General features: G+C 52.9%; 1 protein-coding gene across 1 annotated transcript in view; it reads left to right on the top strand.

Annotated features, from left to right (window-relative positions):
- Positions 1–1156: 1156 nt before the first annotated feature.
- CRHR1 (corticotropin releasing hormone receptor 1) overlaps positions 1157–26541 on the top strand; it is a 41240-nt gene continuing 15855 nt past the window's right edge. Inside the window, exons 1-2 of the mRNA XM_071577277.1 lie at positions 1157–1465; positions 12567–12651. Coding sequence (XP_071433378.1) covers positions 1421–1465; positions 12567–12651 — 130 coding nt within the window. The 5' untranslated portion in view covers positions 1157–1420. The remainder of the gene's footprint in view (positions 1466–12566; positions 12652–26541) is intronic.

Genomic DNA, 26541 nt, shown 5'->3' with positions numbered 1-26541 from the left:
CTCAAAACATGCTCCCCTTCTCTGTCACTTCAAACCCTGCTGCTCCTGCCCCTCCAACCACCCATCCTGTGGGACAAACCCCTCTCTGAGCAGCCCCTCCACCTTCTCAGAGACAAACCCCTCTCCCAGCAGCACCTCCATCTACTTGGAGACAAATCCCTGTCCCAGCAGCATCTCCATTTTCTCAGAGACAAACCATCCTCCCAGCAGCACCTCCACCTCCTCCGGGACAAACCACCCTCCCACCACCCATGCTCTGGGACAAACCCCTCTCCCAGCAGCACCTCCACCTCCTCCAGGACTCAGTTTCCCCCATTATGATCAAGCAGGGGGTCAAAACCCCACTTTGTGAAGGACCTACACCCACCTGCCCCACATCCCCTCCCTGGTCTCAGGAGCATCTCCCTCCCACGGAAGGTCTGAAGCACCTTCCACCCCATCCCAATGGGAAGGAAAGGGGCTCTCTCCTCCCTCCCTGGTCACCAGCCAGTTCGCAAAGGGGCTGCAAGGGCCGGCAGGGAGAAGCCTCCCCTTCCCTCAGTCCCTCTGCCAGAGCCCTGGAGCCAGATCCTCAAATATAGGACACCTTCCACCATCACCATCTCCCAGAGACTGCAGCCCCAAACCCATCCCAGACACACAGAGGAGCCCCCACGAGGCTGCACGATGGGAGTGTGGGGGCAGAGAGGGCTCAGGGGGAGCCGGGTGGGGGGCCCTGGACCGCAGCGAAGTTTGGGGGCAGAGAGGGATCAGGGGGAGCCGGGTGGGGGGCCCTGAAACACAGAGAAGTTTGGGGGCACAGAGGGATCAGGGGGAGCTGGGTGGGGGGCTCTGGACCGTAGCGAAGTTTGGGGGCAGAGACAGATCAGGGGGAGCTGGGTGGGGGTCCCTGAACTGCAGCGAAGTTTGGGGGCAGAGAGGGATCAGGGGGAGCCGGGTGGGGGTCCCTGAACCGCAGCGAAGTTTGGGGGCAGAGAGGGATCAGGGGGAGCCGGGTGGGGATCCCTGAACCGCAGCGAAGTTTCTCCTATTAAAGATGCTGAGAGAGGGAAGGAGAAAGGAAAAAAAAATTCAAATACAGTTGGAAGGCACCAGGGAGGTGGAGGAAAGAAAAGGGGAGGAGGAAGGGGAGGAGGGAGGGAAGGGGGAGTGGGAGGCTGGTGAGGAGGGATGCAGCCCATCGCCAGGCGAGCTGGAAGGTGGGCAGAGGGAGCACCGGCTTCGGGGAGCTTATAAAGGCAGGAGCGGGTGGCTGAGCCCAGGGGACACCAAAGGGACCCGCAGCCTCCGCGGGGACCCGCCACGCTCCTGCGCCCCGACCCCGCAGGATTTTCTGCCCGACAGCACAAGGAGCCCAGCGGGAGCGGGGCCGGTGCCAGCCATGCCCCGGGGAGCTGGGCACAGGGGCAGCTAACCAAGGATGGTGCCCAGCCCACGTCCTGCCCTCCTCCTCCTCCTTTTGCAGGTAAGATGCTTTTAAGTCTTCTTCTTCCAGGAGGGCCCTTCTGCCCCCTCTCCATCCCCCTCCGCCCTGCACCGCTCGCGTTCCCCGCAGCGACTCTCCCGTTCCTTTGAAGGAAGGGAAAAGTAAAAGGAGAAACCGCCGCACAAAAGGCCCTGGGGAGAATTCCCCCAGTCGAGGCTCTGGGGCTTGGCAAGAGCTCGGCGTGCCCAACTGGCGAGGAGGGGGCTGAAGACAGTGAAAGGATGGTAAAAGGGGGCACGGAACTGCAGGCGGGGCTCCCAGCGCTGCCCAGCGCTCCCAGCGCTCCTGCCTCGCACCTCCCAGTGCCACCAGCTGTGCCACCAGGCTCCTGGCAGGGGTGGCCGCTCCGGGGGTGTGATGGATGGGCACGGCACAAAAGCAGAGTCTGATTGTACCGCCCATAACAGATTTTCTAAGGAAACCTTTTGCCCCCACCCGCAAAGCACGAGACTTTCCCCCTCTAATTTGCTCACTATGAAGTGCAGCCAGCGCTAATTTTGCGGCTCTGCACAACATGCAAACGCTTTGTCAGAGCGAGATTCCTTCCTCCTCCAGGGCTCATCAAGGAAGGAAACGTTCCCAGCCCAAGGCATGTTTAAATCCCAACCCAAAGCGTGTTTAAATCCCAAACCCCGGGCAAAGGAGATGAAGAGGTTTCCGGTGAAATCTTGGCTGTTCTTTGAACGAGGCTCTGGGGGCAGTTAAAATGAGCAGGTTTGTGAGTAAATCTCGGTGTTACAGGGGGTTAAAAGAGAAAACCTGCCTGGCTGGCTGCAGGATGCTCTCTGAGTGGCCCAGTTGTGGCTGCACAATTAAAACGGCAGGGAAAGCAGAGGCTCAGCCCTCCCTTCAGTCTGTGCCCCTCTCTGGGCAGCACTGGCAGCACCAGCAAAGCATGAACTGCCCCTCTGGGACAGGGAAGTTCTCACCCAAGTGCTGAGAAGAGCTGATGTGCACCAGGAGCCCTCCCTGCCGAGCTGGTGTTGCTTTTAGAAGCTCCTCTCCTATCACTGCAACCTCCTCAGTCTGATTTATAGGAGCTCTTTTGCTGTTAAATTCCCTGCTTCAGGTTTGGTTTGGCTCTGATGTAAGAAATTAAGGTGAGATAGAGCAGAATCTCTTTCCTCCCCCACCCAGATCATTCCTGGCCAATCTGTGGGGCCAGCACAGACCTGCAATGGGGGGCAGGTTCTGATGGGGGGACAGCCAAGAGGGCATGGCAGCTCCTGGCAGCCTCTGTGTGAGCAAAAAGGGGTCCAAAGGTGCTGAGATAGAGCTCCCAACCTTTGCCAAGCCCCCTCAGGCTCAGGGGATTCCCTGGGCATCCCCAGGTATTCCCCAAGGATGGGCTCCTTGTGAAGGTGGAGCACCAAATCCTCAAAAAGCTTCCAGAGTTTGGGATAAAACCATCCCTGTGCTGGGGCTGGGACCAGGAGGGGGGTCCCAAAGACCAACCCAAGCAAAGAGAAGCCTCTCTCAGCTGGCTCCAAAAAGAAACACCCAATCTACAAAGCTCCCCTTTGCAACCAGCTGTCTATTTTTTTCTTATAAAATCCATGGTTTCAAAATTCCAGAACAATCCCAACCCTCTCCTGGGGACAGCAAGGGCTAAAGGACCATGAAAGTCCAGCCCTGAGCAAGCACAGATGTACCTGCAGCAGCATCCACCCTGGGAGTGCAGAGACCTGCAGCAGTCCAGCTCCAGCACAGCTCAGCAGGCACAAATCTCTCCCCTGCCTGGACAGAATTTGCATCCTGCAGATCCCTGAGCTGGCACAGTTTAGGTGTTGCCACGCACCTGGTGAGCAGCTCCAGTTTAGCATCGATTTGCCCACCTTGCCCTGCTGGGCAGACATCCCTTGGGGGGGGTCAGGCAGTCAGAGCAGGAGACAGGCAGCCAAACTTGCTGCAAAATGCTCCCTGGCACCCTGCAAGTCATTTAAACAGAATAAAAAGGCAAATAAAATAAACCAGTTCACCTGCAGCTCTGCAGGAGCCAATGACAATTCTGGGGCTGAGAAAACTGCAAAGGCATTGTATGAAAAAGCAGAGTTTGATGCTGGGGGGGGGATTGTTTTCCCCTCTCCCTTACTCAGCTCCAATAAGCCCAAAAACAAGCCCTGATCCCTTTTTTGCTGCTCCAATCCTTGCAGAAGATGTGGAGCTGCAGTGGCAGGACGTGCTCACCCTGGGGATCAATCCCAGCCCTTGCTCTCCTTCCAAGCTGGAGTTGATTCAGTGGGGCTGAAATCATCACATCTCCACTGAAGAAGGGAATGGAAAAGGCACAGCCTGTTCCTAGAACAGCTGCTCTGTCACCAGAGGAGGAATATGTAGGACTAGGATGAGAATATCCTGCCCCAGCAGCCCAACCCTGCCCTGAAATCCTGCTCTGCTCACCCCAAATCCCGCACAGGGCTGGCCCAGAAGTTTGTAGCGAGCCACAAGCTCAGCTGAGATCTGAGCCTGCAGCATTTAGAGAGGCTGAACCCGTGGTTTTATCCAAGAGAACAGTTTCTGAACCCAGGGAAAGCACAAACCAAGCCCCAGATCATGGGATTCCCTCTCCAAGCAGAGCCCTGGGGCTGCTGCCCAACTCCTGAGAGCTGCCACTCACCAGCGAGTGGCTCTTGCTCAAGATGCAATAACATACCCAGGGGCCCATCTGTTGTTTTGCAGTTTTCCTCTCACTGTATTCTGAGCTGATGGAGAGACCCTCCTTCTCTGCAGGGTGTCCTGCCCTACCCACAGGCCCCCACCCAGCAGCACCTGCCCCCATTCCCATGGCACAGGGCAAAGGGGGGTGGCATTGTGCAGATCTCAGTCCCTCGTCCACCCCAAATCCTTCACTTTCCACCCTGAAATCCTTCACTTTCCACCCCGAAATCCTTCACTTTCCACCCCAAATCCTTCCCTTTCCACCCCAAATCCTTCACTTTCCACCCCAAAATCCTTCACTCTCCACCCCGAAATCCTTCACTATCCACCCCAAATCCTTCACATTCCACCCTGAAATCCTTCACTTTCCAACCTGAAATCCTTCCCTTTCCACCCCAAAATCCTTCACTTTCCCCCCTGAAATCCTTCACTTTCCACCCCAAATCCTTCACTTTCCACCCCAAATCCTTCACTTTCCACCCCAAATCCTTCACTTTCCACCCCGAAATCCTTCACTTTCCACCCCGAAATCCTTCCCTTTCCACCCCAAAATCCTTCACTTTCCACCCCAAATCCTTCACTTTCCACCCTGAAATCCTTCCCTTTCCACCCCAAAATCCTTCACTTTCCACCCTGAAATCCTTCACTTTCCACCCCGAAATCCTTCACTTTCCACCCCGAAATCCTTCACTTTCCACCCCAAAATCCTTCACTTTCCACCCCAAAATCCTTCGATATCCACCCTGAAATCCTTCACTTTCCACCCCGAAATCCTTCCCTTTCCAACCTGAAATCCTTCACATTCCACCTCAAAATCCTTCACTTTCCACCCCGAAATCCTTCACTTTCCACCCCAAAATCCTTCACTTTCCACCCCGAAATCCTTCACTTTCCACCCCCAAATCCTTCCCTTTCCACCCCAAAATCCTTCACTTTCCACCCCCAAATCCTTCCCTTTCCACCCCAAAATCCTTCACTTTCCACCCTGAAATCCTTCACTTTCCACCCCAAAATCCTTCACTTTCCACCCTGAAATCCTTCACTTTCCACCCCAAATCCTTCACTTTCCACCCCAAAATCCTTCGATATCCACCCTGAAATCCTTCACTTTCCACCCCCAAATCCTTCACTTTCCACCCTTAAATCCTTCACTTTCCACCCCAAAATCCTTCACTTTCCACCCCTAAATCCTTCACTTTCCACCCCGAAATCCTTCACTTTCCACCCCAAAATCCTTCACTTTCCACCTCAAATCCTTCACTTTCCACCCCGAAATCCTTCCCTTTCCACCTCAAATCCTTCACTTTCCACCCCGAAATCCTTCACTTTCCACCCCAAAATCCTTCACAATCCACCCTTAAATCCTTCACTTTCCACCCCAAAATCCTTCACTTTCCACCCCAAAATCCTTCCCTTTCCACCCCAAATCCTTCACTTTCCACCCTAAATCCTTCACTTTCCACCCCAAAATCCTTCACTTTCCACCCCAAAATCCTTCCCTTTCCACCCCAAATCCTTCACAATCCACCCTTAAATCCTTCCCTTTCCACCCCGAAATCCTTCACTTTCCACCCAAAATCCTTCACTTTCCACCCTGGAAAGGCAATGGCAGATGCAGCCTTGGTGTGGCCAAGTTTTCCTGAGCTGGGAACACAAATAAACTCAAAGAAAACGATGGTTGAATTAAATTGTGGGTGTTCACCCCAGGGCACAACCCTAAAGTGTGATGGCTTTGGAGGGACTTTGGGGTAGTCACGATGTGGAGTCTGGGAGGCAACTGGGGGAAAAAAAATCTCCAATCCCAAACTGAAAATACTGGGAATGCACAAAAGTCCCACATGTGCAATCTGCAGGAGGGTTTAATACAACCACCTTGGAAAAACAGCCCTTTCTCATGTTGGTGCCCATCACTCAACCCTTCCTGAGCAGCCTTCAGCCTGGAAAATCCCAGGATCCCATAGGAGCCACCTGGATTGTGTCCCCTTCCCCCTTAATTTCCAATACCCAAGTGCCATTAGTCATTTTTTCCACCTCTCCCCAGAAATCCCTGTCTCTCTTGACAGACAAATGAAGTCAGAATTATTTATGGCAAGAGAGGGAGACCAGAGCTTAATCCAGGAAAACCTTTAATTGCTCATAAATCAGGTTTTACAGGGCCTTCATTTAGCCCTGATTGATATTCTTTTGTTGGGATCTGCATCCAGCACACTCAGAGAGAGACTCCAAACAGAATAAATGCTCTCACCAAAGCCTCTGTCTGCACACCACGGGGACTGGCCCTCTAATAGGGATAAATTAATAAACTCACAGATTTTAATGCCAGATGGAGGTGTTCTCACTGCTGCTCCTCCCCTGGGCATCACCAGCTGTGCAAATTCCCCCTGTGCCTCTTGCTTTGAGCCTCATTCTGCTGCCTGAGCTTGGCCTTGTTGCTGACAAGGCTTTGGGCTTGGGAGGGCAGTGGGGAGGACCCTGAGATCATGGAGGGGCAAAGCAGGTCACTGCCACCAAGACAGGGGTGTAAAGGGGGTCCTTCAGCGGCCAGATGCTCTCTGGGGGTTTCATTCATGGCTTGGACTCAAAAGGGACTCAAAGCCCTCAAGGTGGAGGTGGAGGCTCTCCAGATGCAGAATACAGTGCCTGGAAGTCAGAGGAGATAAATGGAAAAGGATCCCCTGGAGAAGAGGGCAGGGAGGGCTGGAGAACCCCTGAACACCTGGAGGGCTGGAGAACTCCTGGGCAGAGGACAGGGAGGGCTGGAGAACCCCTGAGCAGAGAACAGGCAGGGCTGGAGACACCCTGAACACCTGGAGGGCTGGAGAACTCCTGGGCAGAGGACAGGGAGGGCTGGAGACACCCTGAGCACCTGGAGGGCTGAAGATCCCCTGGGCAGAGAACGGGGAGGGCTGGAGACACCCTGAGCACCTGGAGGGCTGGAGATCCCCTGGGCAGAGGACAGGGAGGGCTGGAGACCCCCTGAACACATGGAGGGCTGGAGAACCCCTGGGCAGAGGACAGGGAGGGCTGGAGACACCCTGAATACCTGGAGGGCTGGAGATCCCCTGGAGCAGAGGACAGGGAGGGCTGGAGACACCCTGAACACCTGGAGGGCTGGAGAACCCCTGGGCAGAGGACAGGAAGGGCTGGAGAATCCCTGAGCAGAGAACAGGCAGGGCTGGAGACACCCTGAACACCTGGAAACACCCTGAACACATGGAGGGCTGAAGATCCCCTGAGCAGAGGACAGGGAGGGCTGGAGACACCCTGAGCACCTCCCAGATCATTGGAGGGACAGCCCTTCCAGTGGGGCCATTCCAGGCCACCTCCACCCATGGCTGTGGCGTTGGCAGGACCTGCTGCTCCATCCCCTGATGCTGTTCTGCCACCCGAGGGTGGCATCCAGCTCTTTTAACACTCACTGTATTTAACACCCAAAGTCTGGCACCTTCTCCTGCAGCCTCAGAGCCAAGAGCAGGCTCCATCCCAGCCTGATGCCCCAGGGAACCTCAGCAAGGGTTTGGGGCAGTGGCTGCTCAACCCTCCCCTGCCCATGAGCTCCAGGAGGTCCTTCCCCTTCCACAGTGGGCAGCAAGCCCAGCCAAGCCGGGCAGTGGAACTGTTGGTGACAAAGGTCCCTACAGCAAGGACAGCTCCAGGGTGGCTGGTGGTGTCCCCTCTCCCAGGAAGGTCCTGGTGGCCATCTCAGCCTCCCCAGCTCTGTGCAAAGCCACAAAGCTCGTGCTGCTCCTCTGCTCTCCAATTACAGCTCCGTGGGCAGTGGAAAACCCAAGCCCCATCCCAGAGTGCTAATTAGGCCACGAGCCATCTCTCTCAGTGCCAGCCCTCCCTGCCACACAGATCCCATCTTGTCTGAGGCAATACCAGGGGGGCACAGGCTGGCTCTGGGTACCACAGTGCAGGCAGGTGATGCTCCAGTCGGATGTGGATGCATTAATTAATATCCGTGGATTGCTTTGGAGAGGGAAAGCACCGCAGGGGGAGATTAATTCCTAATTGGTATTAATTGGATTTTACTGCTGGGTCAGTGGCAGGTCACAGAGACTGATGCTCTGGGTGACTGTGCTGCTCTGCACCCCCAGTGCTGACCCCGTCTCAGCCCACTGTGCTGCAGCTCTTGCCACCCTCTCACTGGCACAAGGAACAGCTCCCAAAAATCCCAGTGGGTTTTGGAGCCCTGGGGCATCCAAATCAGAGCAACCTGAGCCTGAGAGACCTGAGGCAGGTCATCCTCAGTGCCTCAGCTTCCCTTCTGGGACAGCCTTGGCATGGTGGGTGGTGGGACATGGAGCACAGCAGGTGTTTGCCAGGGTGGGATGCAGCAAACTTGGAGTAGTGCCAGGGTTTGGTGTCTGAGCTGGGAAATGAGGACTGGCTGGTCCTGCTGCAGGAAATGTGGGGTGAAAGGAAGGAGCTGGTGCTCTGTGAGGTGTGAGGTTAAACCAGCACCCTCAGCACCTGCTGTGATGTAAAACAGAGCCTGGAAGGGAGCTGGGCAGCTGCTGAGGCAACAGCAGTGCAGAAGGACAGTGGTGGCTCCTGATGGAGGAGAAGCTGCTGCCAGTGTGGGCCCTCATGGGGCCAGTGCAGCTCCAGCAGAACCACATCCCATGGGAGCAGCTCTCTGTGCCAAGCAGTGCCCATGGAAGAGCAGAATTCCCTCCTTGCCAGGCAGCTGAGTGCCCAGCTGAGACTCCCCAGGGTTTGAACAGCCCAAGAGGGGTCTCAGAGCAGGACTTGGCACAGCCAAGTGGGTTTGGTCTCTTCTCCCAGGCACTCAGCAATAGGACAAGGGGGCACGATGGGCTCAAGCTCTGCCAGGGGAAATTAAAGTTGGAGATGAGAAAGAAATTCTTTGCAGAGAGAGTGCTCAGGCATTGGAATGAGCTGCCCAGAGAGGGGGTGGATTCCCCATCCCTGGAGGTTTTTCAGCTGAGCTTGGTCGTGGCACTGAGTGCCATGATCTGGTAAAGGGACTGGAGTTGGACCAAGGGTTGGACTTGATGACCTGGGAGGTCTTTTCTAACCCAATCCATTCTGTGATTCTGTGATTCTAAGGCAGGGCTGGGAGGGCAGAGGGACACAGCCCCTCTCTGGCCTGAGCACGACCCACTGCTGTGCCAGGGCTGTTGAGGTGAGCTTGGCTCAGCCTGGCCAGGCTGGGGCCTGCTGGGCACCATGTGGCATCTTACGGCAGCGATGCCCTGGCAGGAGAAGCTCCTCAAGGACGGAGCTTTGACCTGTTCTCTCTGCAAAGCATGGGGAGGGGTTACAGCAGCACACCAAAGAGCAGAAGAGATGAGCCCCCAACCACCAGGTGCCAGATCAGGGTGGGTTTGGGTGGGGCAGGTGCCCCCTCAGCTGCCACCTCACCCAGCTGGCAGGAGTGGGACAAAACCTCTTCCCCTGTCCAAAGCTTTGGCCACATTGCAGTGAGATGAGACTCAGACCCTGGTAAAAAAAAAGCTCTTAGCATTTGTTCTGGTTTGGGGGAATGTTTTTTCCCCTTTCTTTCTGCCTTCTGTAGCTGTTTCAGCTCATTTGCAGAGCCTGCAAAGAGCCACAGACTGCTCTCCATCCACACCCTGCTCGAGCTGCAGCTTGGGCCATGTGCTGCTCTGTGCCAGGACCTCTCCTGGGTCTGGAAGGAGAACTGGCACTGCCAGGCTGGAGCAGGCTGTGATTAGCAGAAACACATCCAATTAACACTTGAGAGCCTGTTCAGGTGGGAAAACCATCTCAGCCCCTTTTGGGAGGAACCCTTTTGGCCCAGCTACCTGTGCAAAGACCCACCAGGTAAGGTGGGAAAACCATCCCAGCCCCCTTTGGGAGGAACCCTTTTGGCCCATCTTCCTGTGCAAAGACTCACCAGGTCAGGTGGGAAAACCAGCCCAGCCCCTTTTGGGAGGAACCCTTTTGGCCCAGCTACCTGTGCAAAGACCCACCAGGTAAGGTGGGAAAACCATCCCAGCCCCTTTTGGGAGGAACACACACAATTGACACTTGAGAGCCTGGTCAGGTAGGAAAACCATCCCAACCATTTTTTGGGAGGAACATACACAGTTAATACTTGAGAACCTGTTCATGTAGGAAAACCATCCCAGCCCCCTTTGGGAGGAACCCTTTTGGCCCATCTTCCTGTGCAAAGACCCACCAGGTCAGGTGGGAAAACCATCCCAGCCCCTTTTGGGAGGAACCTTTTTGTCCCAGCTACCTGTGCAAAGACCCACCAGGTCAGGTGGGAAAACCATCCCAGCCCCTTTTGGGAGGAACACACACAATTGACACTTGAGAGCTTGGTCAGGTAGGAAAACCATCCCAACCATTTTTTGGGAGGAACATACACAATTAACACTTGAGAACCTGTTCATGTAGGAAAACCATCCCAGCCCCTTTTGGGAGGAACCCTTTTGGCCCATCTTCCTGTGCAAAAACTCACCAGGTCAGGTGGGAAAACCATCCCAGCCCCTTTTGGGAGGAACCCTTTTGGCCCATCTTCCTGTGCAAAGACCCACCAGGTCAGGTGGGAAAACCATCCCAGTTTCTTTGGGGAGGAACCCTTTTGTCCCAGCTACCTGTGCAAAGACCCACCAGGTCAGGTGGGAAAACCATCCCAACCATTTTTTGGGAGGAACATACACAATTAACATTTGAGAGCCTGGTCAGGTGGGAAAACCATCCCAGCCCCTTTTGGGAGGAACCCTTTTGGCCCAGCTACCTGTGCAAAGACCCACCAGGTCTGCTGGGCACAAAGTGTGGGCACCAAGGCAGAGGGGAGCAGAGGGGAACAGACTCCCTACACCTTGTTTACTCCAATTCTGGAGTTTGGGTGGTCTCAGCTTTCAGAAAGGAGACCCAGGAGGTGCTGGGCTCCTGCAGGAGCAGCACCCCAGGAGCTCCATGCAGGGTGTAGCTCCTGGATGCCCTGTGCCATCCGGAGCAGCCACAACAAGGGAGTTATTCTCAGCTCCATTTATACGTCTGCTTGACATCCCTCTTGCTGTCAAAATGAGCTTCCCAAGGCAGTAAACAGTTGTTTGGAAAAGAGCAAGTGGGTGCTGAGCTTGTCTCAGTGTCTGAATAAATCCTGCTAATGCTTTGGTAAGGCTTGGGGCTGGCTGGGTGTGCCAGTAAGAGCAGGCAGAGCTCCTGCAGCTGAAGAGCAAGAGGAGGAGTGTGTGTTCTCCCTGCTCAGAGCAGTTTGGGAGTCAAAAGGCACTCGGGAAAGGGGATCAGGCACCAGGAACCAGCCTGGCTGCTGGGGAAGGTTGATGGTCATGGTATTGGTGCCTCATGGTCTGACATCCAACCCACCACCCCGAGGAGATGGGAGCTCACTGCAAGCAGAGGAGGTGCAGCCCTTCCTGCCTCCAGGTTCAGGGCTGTTCCCAAGGGATCTGTGTGGGGGGTATTTTGGGGCACAGCTCTGCTGTTTCCTCCAAGGGCTTTGGTCAGTCCTTGCAGGGAAGGGGAAAGAAGGGGAGTTCAGCCTCATCCACCATTAGAGTTCATCCCCTGACAGAGGGGACCAACCCATCTCTGAGCCAGAGGAGAAAGGGGGCAGCTGCTGAGGTGGAAAGCTGTGTTCTTCCAAACACCAGCTCTTCTCCTTCCCCATCTGCCCCTCAGGTGAGCCCTGGCACTGACAGCACCATCTCTGTGCCACCTTCTCAATCCCTTCACCCCTGCAATTGCCTTTCTCGCTTTTAGTCTCCCCAAACTCCTGCAAAGGCACAAAAATTCCAGAGCTGATTTTCCAAAATAGTTTCCCATGCACAGAGTCAATGGTTTTCTCTTCCAGCAGAGCTGCAGGACCCTTCAGGATAAATCCTGGTCAAGGCTTCCCAGCACAACAAGAATGTTGGTGTTTGGCAGCAACTCTTCTTGGGGGGGGGGGGGGGGAAGAGGTTTTATCCCAATCCAGGTGTGTGTGGATCAGACCTCCTTAAGGATGTGTAGGAACATCTTCCCACTGACAGCTTCCAAGGCTGGAATTGCAGTGAGGGACTGGGATGTGGTGTCAGCTGCTCGTGTTTCCCCCTGGCTGCTCTCGGGACTCACAGATGCAAAACCCGACAGTGCTGATTAAAATGCTGAACAGCAGAAGCTCCCACGGCTCAGCAGGGGCTGGGCAGGGCTGCAGGAGGGTCTGCTGAGGGGGGGATTTGGGGCAGGAAAGGGTCAGGGAGTGGGAAGCAGAGCAGAGAACAGTCCCCCAGCCACTGGCTGGATGAGCCCAGCTCCCCTGGGATCCATCCTGCACGTGGGTACGTGTGTCCTGTGCAGCTCTGGGGGTGGCACCCACCAAGACGAGCTGAGGGCTGACCCAAGGAGGGATTTGGGGCTGGGGAAGCAGCACATTGCCCGTATAACCCTGCCTGGGCTCTGCTCTCTCCCCATCCAGGCCTTTCTCCTGTGGGATAGCCCCGTGGCAGCCTCCATCCAGGAGCAGTACTGCGAGAGCCTGGCACCTGTCACCAACCACACCGGTGAGTGTTCCACGTCCCCAGCCCACCCCAGCCACCCCCTGGGCATCCAGCAGCAGGCATGGCAGGAGGAGGGTGTTGGGGGTGTCCCTGGGCTGATCTGCAGCTGCCTGGATCCTTTTGGGGACAGGTGGGATGTGCTGAGGCTGCTTCCCTGCTGTAGCAGCCTCCTCTCCTTGCCAGGTGACAGTTGGAGCAGGTGGAAGATGCAGAGCTCAGGAGAGCTAAAAATACAGAAAATAGATGTCTGTTGGGCTGGGCTTTAGGGGGAAGTGGGCAAAGAGACATCAAAGGGACATCTGACCAGCCCCTGCTGCCCATTCTCTGCCATGTCCAGGGACACCAAGACCTTTGTCCCCCATGTCCCACCCCCTCTGCCATCCCCCTGGCTGGAGGTTGTGACTTTCTCTGGAGGCTACATCACCAGTGCAGTGTGGCCACCATGTGCTCAGGGCTTGGCCACCCTCTGTCCCCAGCACTCCTGGACATGTGGCACTGAGCACTTTGGGAGGTCACCAGCCACGAGGAGCTTCTGGGGATGTGGGCACAGCCAGGGTTGGCTCAGCTGGGCTGTGTGGGAGCATCAGGGTCATGAGCAGCTCATTCCTGCTCAACACAGTCCATGGGTTTGCATCCAATCAGGTCAGGCTTTGTGCCAAAACTGGCTTTTAGCTTGTATTCAGGACATGACTTGGATGTCACCTCAGCAGTGACAGGTCTGGTGCAGTGACAGGTTTCGGGGGAGGAGAGGTGTGAGAGGGGAATGGAGCTCACAGGGCTGAGCAGAAAAGTCCTCCCCAGCTCAGGGTTGCTGCAGAGTTTGTTTGCCCATGACTAAATGAAGAGCAGAGCCATCTGGGTGACGGATGGGCATGAGGATGGCACGGATGGATGGTGCCAGCCACCCAGCTCCCATCAGCAGCAGCATTAGATACTCCTTCCTGACAGATCCCAGCTTGGCACCAGCTGATTCAGTGCCTGGCCAAGGCCAGGGCACCACAAAGCCCTGCAAGGAACATCCCAGATCCCAAGAGGTGGAGGCAGAAAGGCAGGGGAGGGTGAAGCTGCTGGTGGAGTGGCAGTGCCTGGGTCATCACTCATGTGCTTTGCTCCCTGAAGGTTTCATCACTCTGCTGGTCGAGGTGCTGTCCTTGGCTGTGTCAGGATGTGATAAATGCTGACCCAGGGTAGCAGGCAGGGCCCAGAGAACCCTCATGGCCTTTTCCACCCACTGCTGGCACCTCCCAGCTCCGGGGCAGAGGGCAGAGGGTAGAGAGGGGGCAGAATCTCTGCTGTGGTTTGCTGATGGATTTGCCCTGCAGTCACCACCATCCCCAAGCAGTGAACTCTGCTTTCTGCAGGGCCTGGGCTTTGCTCAGGGGGAATTTAGCAGCGTGATTCCAGGCAGGATTTAGTGCCCAACACTGACACACAGGGGGACAACTTGTCAGGGTTCAAATTTGCCAAGTGTCCATCGGCTCCTGCGTCCAACCTTGTCATCCCTGAGCAGCTCATCCATTTGGGATGGGGCTGGCCCACGTGAGAGCCACTGCCAGCTGGAGAAGGGGGCTGGGAACAACAGGCAGAGCTAAACTAATTGTCTTCTGTCTGCCTGGGAAGTGGAGCTCGGTGCCAGCCCCGCTCCTCGGGGCCCATTTAAGCCCTGCCTGACGGAGGCAGCAATTCCTATAGGGAGGGATGTTTACTAAGCTGACAACTCTGTTTGGAGGCTGTTTAACAGGGATTGCTGTTGGGATGGTGCCAATGGGAATTGCAGCAGAGCCCTCAGACATCCTTTGGGAATGTCTGCACAGCGCTTGGGAAATGGCACGTGCTGATCACACGAGCCCAGGGGGCCCCAGCACGGGGCTCAGGGGGGACCTACTGGATGCAGGGAGGGGCTCTGCCTTGTGTCTGTGTGCAGCATCCCTGCTCTGAGAAACAGCCCAGCCGGGCTCTCCTCCTGCCCTGGGGGACCAGTCCCTTCATTACTTGATTTCACATGTTTGAAGGAGGATGTGTGGCTGGACAGGGTGTCACCAGCACTGAGCTGGAAATGTCTGTGTCCCAGCACTCAGACTGGGGTAATGCTCACCAGGTTCAGGCAGTGCAAGCAAAGTCTCGTCACAGTAAGTGGAGCAGCTGAGCCCCGCAGAGCTGCCCTGTCCTGCCCTCTCATCCCCACAGATTTCCCCTCCAGGTCACCTTCACAGGGTGATCACAGAATCACAGAATGGATTGGGTTGGAAAAGCCCTCCAAGATCATCGAGTCCAACCCTTGGTCCAACTCCAGTCCCTTTACCAGATCATGGCACTCAGTGCCATGGCCAAGCTCAGCTGAAAAACCTCCAGGGATGGGGAATCCACCCCCTCTCTGGGCAGCCCATTCCAATCCCTGAGCACTCTCTCTGCAAAGAATTTCTTTCTGCTCTCCAACTTCAATTTCCCCTGGCAGAGCTTGAGCCCATCGTGCCCCCTTGTCCTATTGCTGAGTGCCTGGGAGAAGAGACCAACCCCCACCTGGCCACAACTTCCCTTCAGGCAGTTCCAGACAGTGCTGAGGTCACCTCTGAGCCTCCTCTTCTCCAGGCTGAACACCCCCAGCTCCCTCAGCCTCTCCCCACAGCACTTGTGCTCCAGTCCCTTCTCCAGCCTCGTTGCTCTTCTCTGGCCCCGCTCCAGCCCCTCAATCTCTTGCCTCAACTGAGGGGCCCAGAACTGAACACAACACTCAAGGTGTGGCCTCCCCAAGGCAGAGTCCAGGGGAAGGGTCACTGCCCTGGGCCTGCTGGCCACGCTACTTTGGATCCAGGCCAGGATCCCCTTGGCCTTCTTGGCCACCTGGGCACACTGGTGGCTCCTGTTGAGCTTCCTGTCATGGAATGATATCTATGCTCTCTCTACACAGCTGTGTTGGTCCAACCTGGTATTATAAATCTGCATCCAAAATCCCTCTTGGTGAGCCCTGATTGTGGCCAGGGCACCCACACAACTGGACACTCCATCAGAAAGTTGCTTCCCACAGGAGCAGCCAAGCAGGAATGTCAGGCTGGACTCGAGGTCAGAGTGGGGCATTCAGAAAGGAGGATCTGCTGCACCCCCAAACACCTGGAAGCCAAGAAATGCCCAGCTCAGGCTTGAAAAGGACCTCAGAGAGAATCAGCACCCATGACTGGGGTGGTTGGGTGCTGTCCAGCCCACACATTGCTGAATTCCTCTCGCTGATGGTTTCAGCTCCCCCAGGGTTTGTGTGTGAGCTCTGCCACTGAACCCAGCACCGAGGGCCAAGGTCACTTAATCCCTGGGGCCAAAGCATCCTCTGCCAGCTGCAGGGTGGCGTCCCTGGGGAAGGGAGGGGCATCTGAGCAGGTGGGAAAGCCTCTCCCTGGTTAATCCCGAGGCTTTTCCAAAGCAGCTCAGCAGGAGGCACTCGAGCAGAGCGAGCTCAGAGCACTCACAGAACTGTTTGCTGTTTGTAACTCCAGCCTGGATCAGCCCAAGGAGTTGCCACCCAGTTGCCAAGATCCCTGTCGAGTCCTGTCTGCACGATCCACTCCTTTAAGCTTCTTATCACAATCCTTATCCTCAATCCCCTGCGTGTGCTCAGCAGAGGGAGGGGAGCACTGATGATTCCTTCTCAGCAAAGAAATGTTTCCTGCCACTGCAAGTTCGCCTCAAGCAAAGGAAAATGACACCAAATTGAGGCAGAACTGAAGAGAAATGTCTTGGGGGTTTTTTTGTGTGGGTTTTTTTTTTTTTAACCAGAGGTTTCTTCAAGGGGGAAATGGAGCGTAGCTTTGCATTAAATAAAGCAAATTTAATTGGTCCGGATACAGCAAAACCCTGTGGCTGAGAAGCAGCGAGTGATGAGAACATTTCCTTCCCAGGCACTTCATCAGACAGGTTTGGTAACACCTTTCCCAGCGGGTGACAGTTTGACCAAGAGCTTTTCCACCCACTGCAGCTCAGCTCCCCAAAGCGCTGACGCTGCTCCAACAGCCCTCGTGTCTCTGCTCTTCCATTCACTCCCCGGCTCCCCCGGGGGCAGCCTGGAATTTAAATTCATAAAGGTCAAATTAACAGCATCGGTGCCTCTTTTCCCTTCAGCCTCGTTGGCATCTCTCCCATCAAGGCAGAGATATTAATCAAGCAGCTGAGCAGGGGCTAAAGAGGCAGCAATGAGTCCTGGCAGTGTTTTGTGGAGAGAAGACTCTCTATCCAGTGAGGTTACAGAGAGGTGTGTTTGTTCCAGGCCTGGGTGCAGGGGGGAAGCTCCTCCAAAATCCTGCACCCCTGGCCGAGTTACAACTGGTTTATATGCAAGTAAATTACACATATTTATTATTTCTTCCTGTATAAACATTATTTTCTTAGAGAGGGCAGGGTTATTATAATGAGTTTCAAGAACTGATTTCCATTTTCTCCACCCTGTGCCACTCCTGCCTGTCCTTTTCCTGCTGGGAATTCAGGGCAGGGTCTCTGGTGGTCTTTGGGGTCTTTGGCTTTTCCTGCTGGGAATTCAGGGCAGGATCTCTGGTGATCTCTGAGGTCTTTGGCTTTTCCTGCTGGGAATTCAGGGCAGGGTCTCTGGTGGTCTTTGGCTTTTCCTGCTGGGAATTCAGGGCAGGGTCTCTGGTGGTCTTTGGGGTCTTTGGCTTTTCCTCCTGGGAATTCAGGGCAGGGTCTCTGGTGGTCTTTGGGGTCTTTGCCTTTTCCTCCTGGGAATTCAGGGCAGGGTCTCTGGTGGTCTTTGGGGTCTTTGGCTTTTCCTCCTGGGAATTCAGGGCAGGGTCTCTGGTGGTCTTTGGGGTCTTCGGCTTTTCCTCCTGGGAATTCAGGGCAGGGTCTCTGGTGGTCTTTGGGGTCTTTGGCTTTTCCTCCTGGGAATTCAAGGCAGGGTCTCTGGTGGTCTTTGGCTTTTCCTCCTGGGAATTCAGGGCAGGGTCTCTGGTGGTCTTTGGGGTCTTTGGCTTTTCCTCCTGGGAATTCAGGGCAGGGTCTCTGGTGGTCTCTGGGGATGAAGTCAGGTGTCTTTCTCCCATGAACCTTTTACTTTTTGCTCAAAACTGCTTCAAACCAGACTTGTTGCCAACTGTAACTGGTCTAATTGGTGAATTTCTCTACTTATCTTGTTCTTTTGACATATTTTCTGATTTATCTTCACTTCACGGGGTATCCAGGCTGTTTTAATTGGTCCAAGAGGCTCTGGGGCCTCTTGGTGTGGCACCTTCAAGGACAGGTCTGTACCTTGGCAGTTTTGCTGTGTGTTATACAGTGAATTCTATACTACCAAGCAAATTCTATGAAGGGTGTATTGATTAATAATTAATAAGCATAAGTAAAATAAGCATAAGTAAAACAAGTATAATTAAAATAAGCATAAGCAAAATAAACATAAGTAAAATAAGCATAAGCAAAATAAACATAAGTAAAATAAGCATAAGTAAAATAAGCATAAGCCCATCCCCCATTCCCCCCAGTCAGCAGGGATTGAAGGAGAGACAAGATACTGGGGCAGGTTTGGGAGCCCTAAATGTGACCTCACCTGTATGGAAAATCAGAGTGTTTTCTGTGTGTACTGGTATTGGTAAAGCCATCCTGCCCCATCATCTGGGAAACAGGGATGTCAATAACAACTCTCTGATATGTCCTGGATAGATTTACTGGAGTGGAGGAGGGAAGATGATGAGGTTTGCTGGGGGGAAACAGTGTCCTGGCACAGCAGCAGCTCCAGGGATGGATGCAGGGAAGTCCCTGCCAGCCACTCTGTGTAGCTGCAGCCAAACTAGAAGGCTCTGCTGGAAAACTCTGCCAGGGAGGGATTGTGCTGCTTTGCCCACCCACCACCAAATCCCAGCCAAAACCAGGGAAGAAACCACTTGCTGCCAACCCTTGGTATGACACAACTCCATTTCTCACACAACCACACCATGGGTCATATCAGGAGAATGTGATATACCCAAACCCCAACCCTCTACATTTTATATTCAATAAATTTATATACACACAGATCAGTGTTAAGGGACAACACTGAGCAGATGCTTCAGATCCCAACAGCACAAGGCAGGTTGGGTGACTCCTATTTCTGTTTCTCCAGAGCAGCAGCAAACACTCAAGGGGACAGCCAGTGATGGTAAATAGCAACGAGCCAAAAATTCATTACAAGGACACTTTGCTGTTGTAACACTTAATTAGCCTGGGTAATTATTTTACATCGATGATCGTGGAACTTGAATGCTTCAGATTATGAATTATTTTAAGGATTGGACTCTTACAAAGGTAAATAGAAGCACCCAATGCCACCAAAAGCAGTGTTGGATGTGGGGTGTGAGCAAGGATGTATTTTGAGGCCCCCACAACTGTCCCCAGCCATCCCAGCCCTGTTTGAAGGGGAAGACAAGCAGCTCCAGCACTCAATTCTACCTCATGTTAACCCAAATTGTCCCCCAGGGCTGGTTCCCCCAATGCCTCAAGGTGTTGTTGCTCAAGCATTTAACACCTGAGTGGCTCCAAGGGTGGGATGGATCAGCACCTTGAAATAAAAACACAGAATCATAGAATGGATTGGGTTGGAAAAGACCTCCGAGATCATCAAGTCCAACCCTTGATCCAACCCCACTGTGATCACCAGCCCAGGCACTGAGTGCCAGAGTGATCCCAGTGGGGTTGGATCAAGACATGGTGGATTCTCACTCAGTGCCACATCCACAGAATCACAGAATCCTAGAATGGATTGGGTTGGAAAAGCCCTCCCAGATCATCAAGTCCAACCCTTGGTCCAACTCCAGTCCCTTTACCAGATCATGGCACTCAGTGCCACGGCCAAGCTCAGCTGAAAAACCTCCAGGGATGGGGAATCCACCCCCTCTCTGGGCAGCCCATTCCAATCCCTGAGCACTCTCTCTGCAAAGAATTTCTTTCTGCTCTCCAACTTCAATTTCCCCTGGCAGAGCTTGAGCCCATCGTGCCCCCTTGTCCTATTGCTGAGTGCCTGGGAGAAGAGACCAACCCCCACCTGGCCACAACTTCCCTTCAGGGAGTTCCAGACAGTGCTGAGGTCACCTCTGAGCCTCCTCTTCTCCAGGCTGAACACCCCCAGCTCCCTCAGCCTCTCCCCACAGCACTTGTGCTCCAGTCCCTTCTCCAGCCTCGTTGCTCTTCTCAGTTGGGTTGGAAGAGACCTCAGAGATCACCAAGTCCAACCCTTGGTCCAACTCCAGTCCCTTTACCAGATCATGGCACTCAGTGCCACGGCCAAGCTCAGCTGAAAAACCTCCAGGGATGGGGAATCCACCCCCTCTCTGGGCAGCCCATTCCAATCCCTGAGCACTCTCTCTGGTGGGATGGATCAGCACCTTGAAATAAAAGCCTCCCACCAGAGGCCCTTGTTTGGGAGCAATAAGGTGTGAAATGGCTCTTTCTGCTCCTCTGGTGTGGTGGAGCTGCCTGGGAGGACAAGCAGCTTGTTGTGCCTGTGCTGCAGAGAGTGTGTTTTGATTAGATTGGAGATGAAGCCCTGATTGCCAAATGCAAATGCTGCAGGAGACACTCAGGGGACACGCTCAGGGAGGCAGAGGCTGAGGCAGCAGCAGCAGAGCAGTCAGAGGACAGCAGGGATGGACAGATGTAACTGTGGTTGAGCAAGAGCTGGGGACAGGTAGTGGTAGGAGTTAACAACACTCAGCTCTTTCTCAGCCTCTCGAGACAACTCAGACAAATAAGCCCATCACTCCCAACCACGGCAATGAGCCTGGGGGCCAGATTTCCATCATCTCCCCTGGCTCCTTTGCACTGCAGGAGGGGAGGGAGGCTTTGCCCCTTCACAGCAGCAAACTGAGATCACAGAATCATAGAATGGATTGGGTTGGAAAAGCCCTTCGAGATCATCAAGTCCAACCCTTGGTCCAACTCCAGTCCCTTTACCAGATCATGGCACTCAGTGCCACGGCCAAGCTCAGCTGAAAAACCTCCAGGGATGGGGAATCCACCCCCTCTCTGGGCAGCCCATTCCAATCCCTGAGCACTCTCTCTGCAAAGAATTTCTTTCTCATCTCCAATTTCCCCTGGCAGAGCTTGAGCCCATCGTGCCCCCTTGTCCTATTGCTGAGTGCCTGGGAGAAGAGACCAACCCCCACCTGGCCACAACTTCCCTTCAGGCAGTTCCAGACAGTGCTGAGGTCACCTCTGAGCCTCCTCTTCTCCAGGCTGAACACCCCCAGCTCCCTCAGCCTCTCCCCACAGCACTTGTGCACCAGTCCCTTCTCCAGCCTCGTTGCTCTTCTCAGTTGGGTTGGAAAAGACCTCCCAGATCATCAAGTCCAACCCTTGGTCCAACTCCAGTCCCTTTACCAGATCATGGCACTCAGTGCCACGGCCAAGCTCAGCTGAAAAACCTCCAGGGATGGGGAATCCACCCCCTCTCTAGGCAGCCCATTCCAATCCCTGAGCACTCTCTCTGCAAAGAATTTCTTTCTCATCTCCAACTTCAATTTCCCCTGGCAGAGCTTGAGCCCATCGTGCCCCCTTGTCCTATTGCTGAGTGCCTGGGAGAAGAGACCAACCCCCACCTGGCCACAACTTCCCTTCAGGGAGTCCCAGACAGTGCTGAGGTCACCTCTGAGCCTCTTCTTCTCCAGTCTCCAGGCTGAGGCACAGCTTTGCCCAGGGGAGATGAAAGGATATTTACCAACAAGGTTTTATCAGCACAACCTTTGCTTTCCTCCCCTTCTCACCATCCCAGCAAAGGTTTGATGGTACAAAACCCTTCAGACCTCCTGGCACTGGCTCAGGAGTGCTGTGGCCACACGGCTGGTGGTTCTTGCCCAGGATAAACAGGCTCCATCCTCTTCAAATTGGCTCAAAATCTTTTGGCAGATGAGCTGGGCCTGGAGATCTTTACCCTGCCAGGATTCACACAGTTGTGTGGCTTTAGCTCAGAGATACTTTGGGGGCCTCTTCCAGTGTTGGGAGCAGCCTGGAGAAGGATGTTTTCTAGAAACAGATGGGATATTGCCACAGTTATCCTGAGACAGTTATTGTGATGTAGTTGTGTCAGTGTAAGTCCCTGGACAGGCACTTTTTCCCTTCAGAAGAAAGTAAATGCTTTATATTTATTCCAAGCAGCACAACCCAAAGGCAGTGGGGTGGAAAAGGATTGGAGTGACTTCCCCTGTGCCACATTCCCAGCTCCCTCCTACCCCAAATTCCACCTTCCTGTGTGGGAAGAAGCCAAATCAGGGGGACTGAGTGCAGGTAGGATATTCATGGACTTCTCCTGCTGTAAATCTGCAGAACCCAGACTTGTGCAGCCACCAGAGCTGAGAAAGGGGGAGCAGCCACCGGGAGGATAATCCCTTTGCAAACAGGGCTGGGCTGGCAAGTGTTTAGCACTGAGACAGATCATTTCCATGCTGAGCACTGCCCTGAGTGCTGCCAGCCCTGTGCCACTGGGGAGCAGCTGGAGAACACACTCCTGCTGGGCAAAGAGGCTCTCGAAGCCTTCACGGCACTCTTTGCCTTTGATGGTTTAATTAACCCTTCCCCAGAAGGTGGGTGGGGTGGGGTTTTTTATTTCCCTGCGTGCTGGAGAGAGCAGAAAAGCAGCATCTGCTTTCTGCAGCTTTTCTTCATCGAGCATCTTGCAGTGTGAGCCTGGGAAAAAAATATTACAGTCACCCACTGGATTAAAACCGGGTGGGACAGACCCAGAAGTGCTGCTGGTGGCAATGCAGGGGCAAAGCCTGCTGAGCACAGAGGGAGGTCCCTCCCAGGAGCTGAGTACAGCCTGGAGAACATCTGACTGCAGCCCCTGAGCTGTGTCACCCCACAACATACCCCTGCCCCACGGGATGAGGAGGGGGTTGAGCTGGTGATGCTGCTCCACCCTCCCCGTGGTGGGACTGGTGGCATCCCCTGGGTGTGTCATCTGGTGGGTGGGTGGGTGTCTGTCGTGCTCTGGCAGTGCCAAGCAGCATCAAATCAAGTGCCTTGGAGAGAGGTGGAGATATCCAATCCAGGCTTGAGCAGATGTATCACAGAATGATGCCACCTCTGCCTGACCACATCACTGGGTTTGGTCATTCATGGCATTGCTGTGGGGTCGTTTCACTGATGGAGAGTCTCATCATTGCTGACTTTTAATTACTGACTGTCCTCTCCAAGCAGTCTCTGTCACTTGGTTGTGACAATGCCAAGGTCATGGGTTCAATCCCCTGTGTGGGGCATTGACTTAAGAGTTGGACTCGATGATCCTTGGGGGTCTCTTCCAACTCAGAACAGTCTGGGATTCTGGGATTCTGTCACAGGATGCAGGAGGGAAACTGAGGCATGAGGGGATGAGGGGAAAATCAAGTCTGTGCCCAGCCCCACCAGTGCCAGAGTGGGAGGTCTGATGGCTGCACCAGCTGCCCTGGCCATTGGCACTGTGCCATCCTCACCTTGCTGTGCTGGGTTATTCCAAGTGAAACATTTCCCATTCCAGCCATTCCCGCAGCTACTCACCTGGGTGGCTCACAGGGAGAGAGAGCACTTGCAATTTAACTTCCTCCTTAGTCCAAGCAATTAGGGGTTGGTTTTGTTTTACATGGCTGAACATAATCATAAAACTTTAAACAGGGGCTTCATTTTGCTGTGACCCGCCAGTTCTCTGTCAAATTTGGGTCAAAACAAAAGGGAGCAGCTCAATAAATGCAAATGGATGCAAAAGGCACAGCCAGGCACTCACACGTGATGAGGGGAAGGCTGTGGATGTGTCTATCTGGACTTCAGCAAGGCCTTTGATACAGTCTCCCATAATATACTCCTGAAAAAGCTGGTAGCCCATGGCTTGGACAGGTGTCCCCTCTCCTGGATTAAGAGCTGGCTGGAGGGCCCAGAGAGTGCTGGTGAACGGGGCTGTGTCCAGCTGGTCACCAGTGGTGTCCCCCAGGGGTCTGTGCTGGGTCCAGTCCTGTTTAACATCTTTATTGATGATTTGGATGAGGGGATTGAGTCCATCAGCAGCAAATTTGCTGCTGACCCCAAGTTGGGAGGGAGTGTCGAGCTGCTGGAAGGCAGGAGGGCTCTGCAGAGGGATCTGGAGAGACTGGAGAGATGGGCTGATTGCAATGGGATGGAGTTCAACAAGGCCAAGTGCAGGTCCTGCCCTTTGGCCACCCCAAGCCCTGCAGCGCTCCAGGCTGGGCACAGAGTGGCTGGAGAGCAGCCAGGCAGAGGGACCTGGGGGGACTGAGGGACAGGAAGATCAACAGGAGCCACCAGTGTGCCCAGGTGGCCAAGAAGGCCAAGGGGATCCTGGCCTGGATCCAAAGTAGCGTGGCCAGCAGGCCCAGGGCAGTGACCCTTCCCCTGGACTCTGCCTTGGGGAGGCCACACCTTGAGTGTTGTGTTCAGTTCTGGGCCCCTCAGTTGAGGCAAGAGATTGAGGGGCTGGAGCGGGGCCAGAGAAGAGCAACGAGGCTGGAGAAGGGACTGGATGTGGCTCTGAGTGTCCTCTGAAACACCTCCAGGGACAGAGAATCCAACATGTCTTGATCCAACCCCACTGTGATCACCAGCCCAGGGCACAGAGTGCCAGAGTGATCCCAGTGGGGTTGGATCAAGGTTGGACTTGTTGATCTCAGAGGTCTCTTCCAACCCAACTGAGAAGAGCAACGAGGCTGGAGAAGGGACTGGAGCACAAGTGCTGTGGGGAGAGGCTGAGGGAGCTGGGGGTGTTCAGCCTGGAGAAGAGGAGGCTCAGAGGTGACCTCAGCACTGTCTGGAACTGCCTGAAGGGAAGTTGTGGCCAGCTGGGGGTTGGTCTCTTCTCCCAGGCACTCAGCAATAGGACAAGGGGGCACGATGGGCTCAAGCTCTGCCAGGGGAAATTGAAGTTGGAGATGAGAAAGAAATTCTTTGCAGAGAGAGTGCTCAGGGATTGGAATGGGCTGCCCAGAGAGGGGGTGGATTCCCCATCCCTGGAGGGTTTTCAACTGAGCTTGGCTGTGGCACTGAGTGCCATGATCTGGTAAAGGGACTGGAGTTGGACCAAGGGTTGGACTTGATGATCTGGGAGGGCTTTTCCAACCCAATCCATTCTGTGATTCTAAGGGCACCTTGTTACCCATGAAACAGAGCCTTAAAACAGTTAAGTTAGAGGGGTGGTTGCCACAGCAACCCTACACATCAGCAAAGCTAAAAGCAAAGGTCAGTGGTAAAATTAATTTCTCCCCACAAACTCTGGGAGGCAGAAGGGAACACCCCCCACGCTGCTGCTTCCCTGTCTCACATGCCTGGGAGTTCTTTTCCCTGGCTGAGATGTTGGAGGAAAAGCCCGAGAATTTGCTCTGAGAGTGCCCCAAAGCAAGAATTTTGCAGATAATTAATGAAAAATATTCCTCCATATAAACCTTAAAAGCAGAGTACTTTCCCTTTTTTTTTTCCTTTTTATTGGTCACACCTTAAAATCACAATATTTTCCTTTTTTTTCCCTATTTATTGGTCACACCTTAAAATCACAATATTTTCCTTTTTTTTTTCCTTTTTATTGGTCACACCTTCAAATCACAATATTTTCCTTTTTTTCCCCCTTTTTATTGGTCACACCTTAAAATCACAATATTTTCCTTTTTTTCCCCCTTTTATTGGTCACACCTTCAAATCACAATATTTTCCTTTTTTTTTCCTTTTTATTGGTCACACCTTCAAATCACAATATTTTCCTTTTTATTGGTCACACCTTAAAATCACAATATTTTCCTTTTTTTTTTCCTTTTATTGGTCACACCTTAAAATCACAATATTTTCCTTTTTTTTTCCTTTTTATTGGTCACACCTTCAAATCACAATATTTTCCTTTTTTTCCCCCTTTTATTGGTCACACCTTCAAATCACAATATTTTCCTTTTTTTTTCCTTTTTATTCGTCACACCCTAAAATCACAATATTTTCCTTTTTTTTTTCCTTTTATTGGTCACACCTTAAAATCACAATATTTTCCTTTTTTTTTCCTTTTATTGGTCACACCTTAAAATCACAATATTTTCCTTTTTTTTTCCCCCTTTTATTGGTCACACCTTAAAATCACAATATTTTCCTTTTTTTTTCCTTTTTATTGGTCACACCTTAAAATCACAATATTTTCCTTTTTTCCCCTTTTTATTGGTCACACCTTAAAATCACAATATTTTCCTTTTATTGGTCACACCTTAAAATCACAGTATTTTCCTTTTTTTTTCCCCCTTTTTATTGGTCACACCTTAAAATCACAATATTTTCCTTTTTTTTTTTCCTTTTTATTGGTCACACCTTCAAATCACAATATTTCCCTTTTTTCCCCCTTTTTATTGGTCACACCTTAAAATCACAATATTTTCCTTTTTTTTTCCTTTTATTGGTCACACCTTAAAAATCACAATATTTTCCTTTTTTTTTCCTTTTATTGGTCACACCTTAAAATCACAATATTTTCCTCTTTTTCCCCATTTTATTGGTCACACCTTAAAATCACAATATTTTCCTTTTTATTGGTCACACCTTAAAATCCCAATATTTTCCTCTTTTTCCCCATTTTATTGGTCACACCTTAAAAATCACAATATTTCCCTTTTTTCCCCTTTTATTGGTCACACCTTAAAATCACAGTATTTTCCTTTTTTCCCCCTTTTATTGGTCACACCTTAAAATCACAATATTTTCCTTTTTTCCCCCTTTTTATTGGTCACACCTTAAAATCACAATATTTTCCTTTTTTTTTCCTTTTATTGGTCACACCTTAAAAATCACAATATTTTCCTTTTTTTTTCCTTTTATTGGTCACACCTTCAAATCACAATATTTTCCTCTTTTTCCCCATTTTATTGGTCACACCTTAAAATCACAATATTTTCCTTTTTATTGGTCACACCTTAAAAT

Source organism: Pithys albifrons, chromosome 25 (assembly GCF_047495875.1).
Source record: "Pithys albifrons albifrons isolate INPA30051 chromosome 25, PitAlb_v1, whole genome shotgun sequence".
NCBI classification, from domain to species: Eukaryota; Metazoa; Chordata; class Aves; order Passeriformes; family Thamnophilidae; genus Pithys; species Pithys albifrons.
The sequence above is the reverse complement of the archived record's forward strand: the minus strand, read 5'-3'. Positions and strand labels throughout refer to the sequence as shown.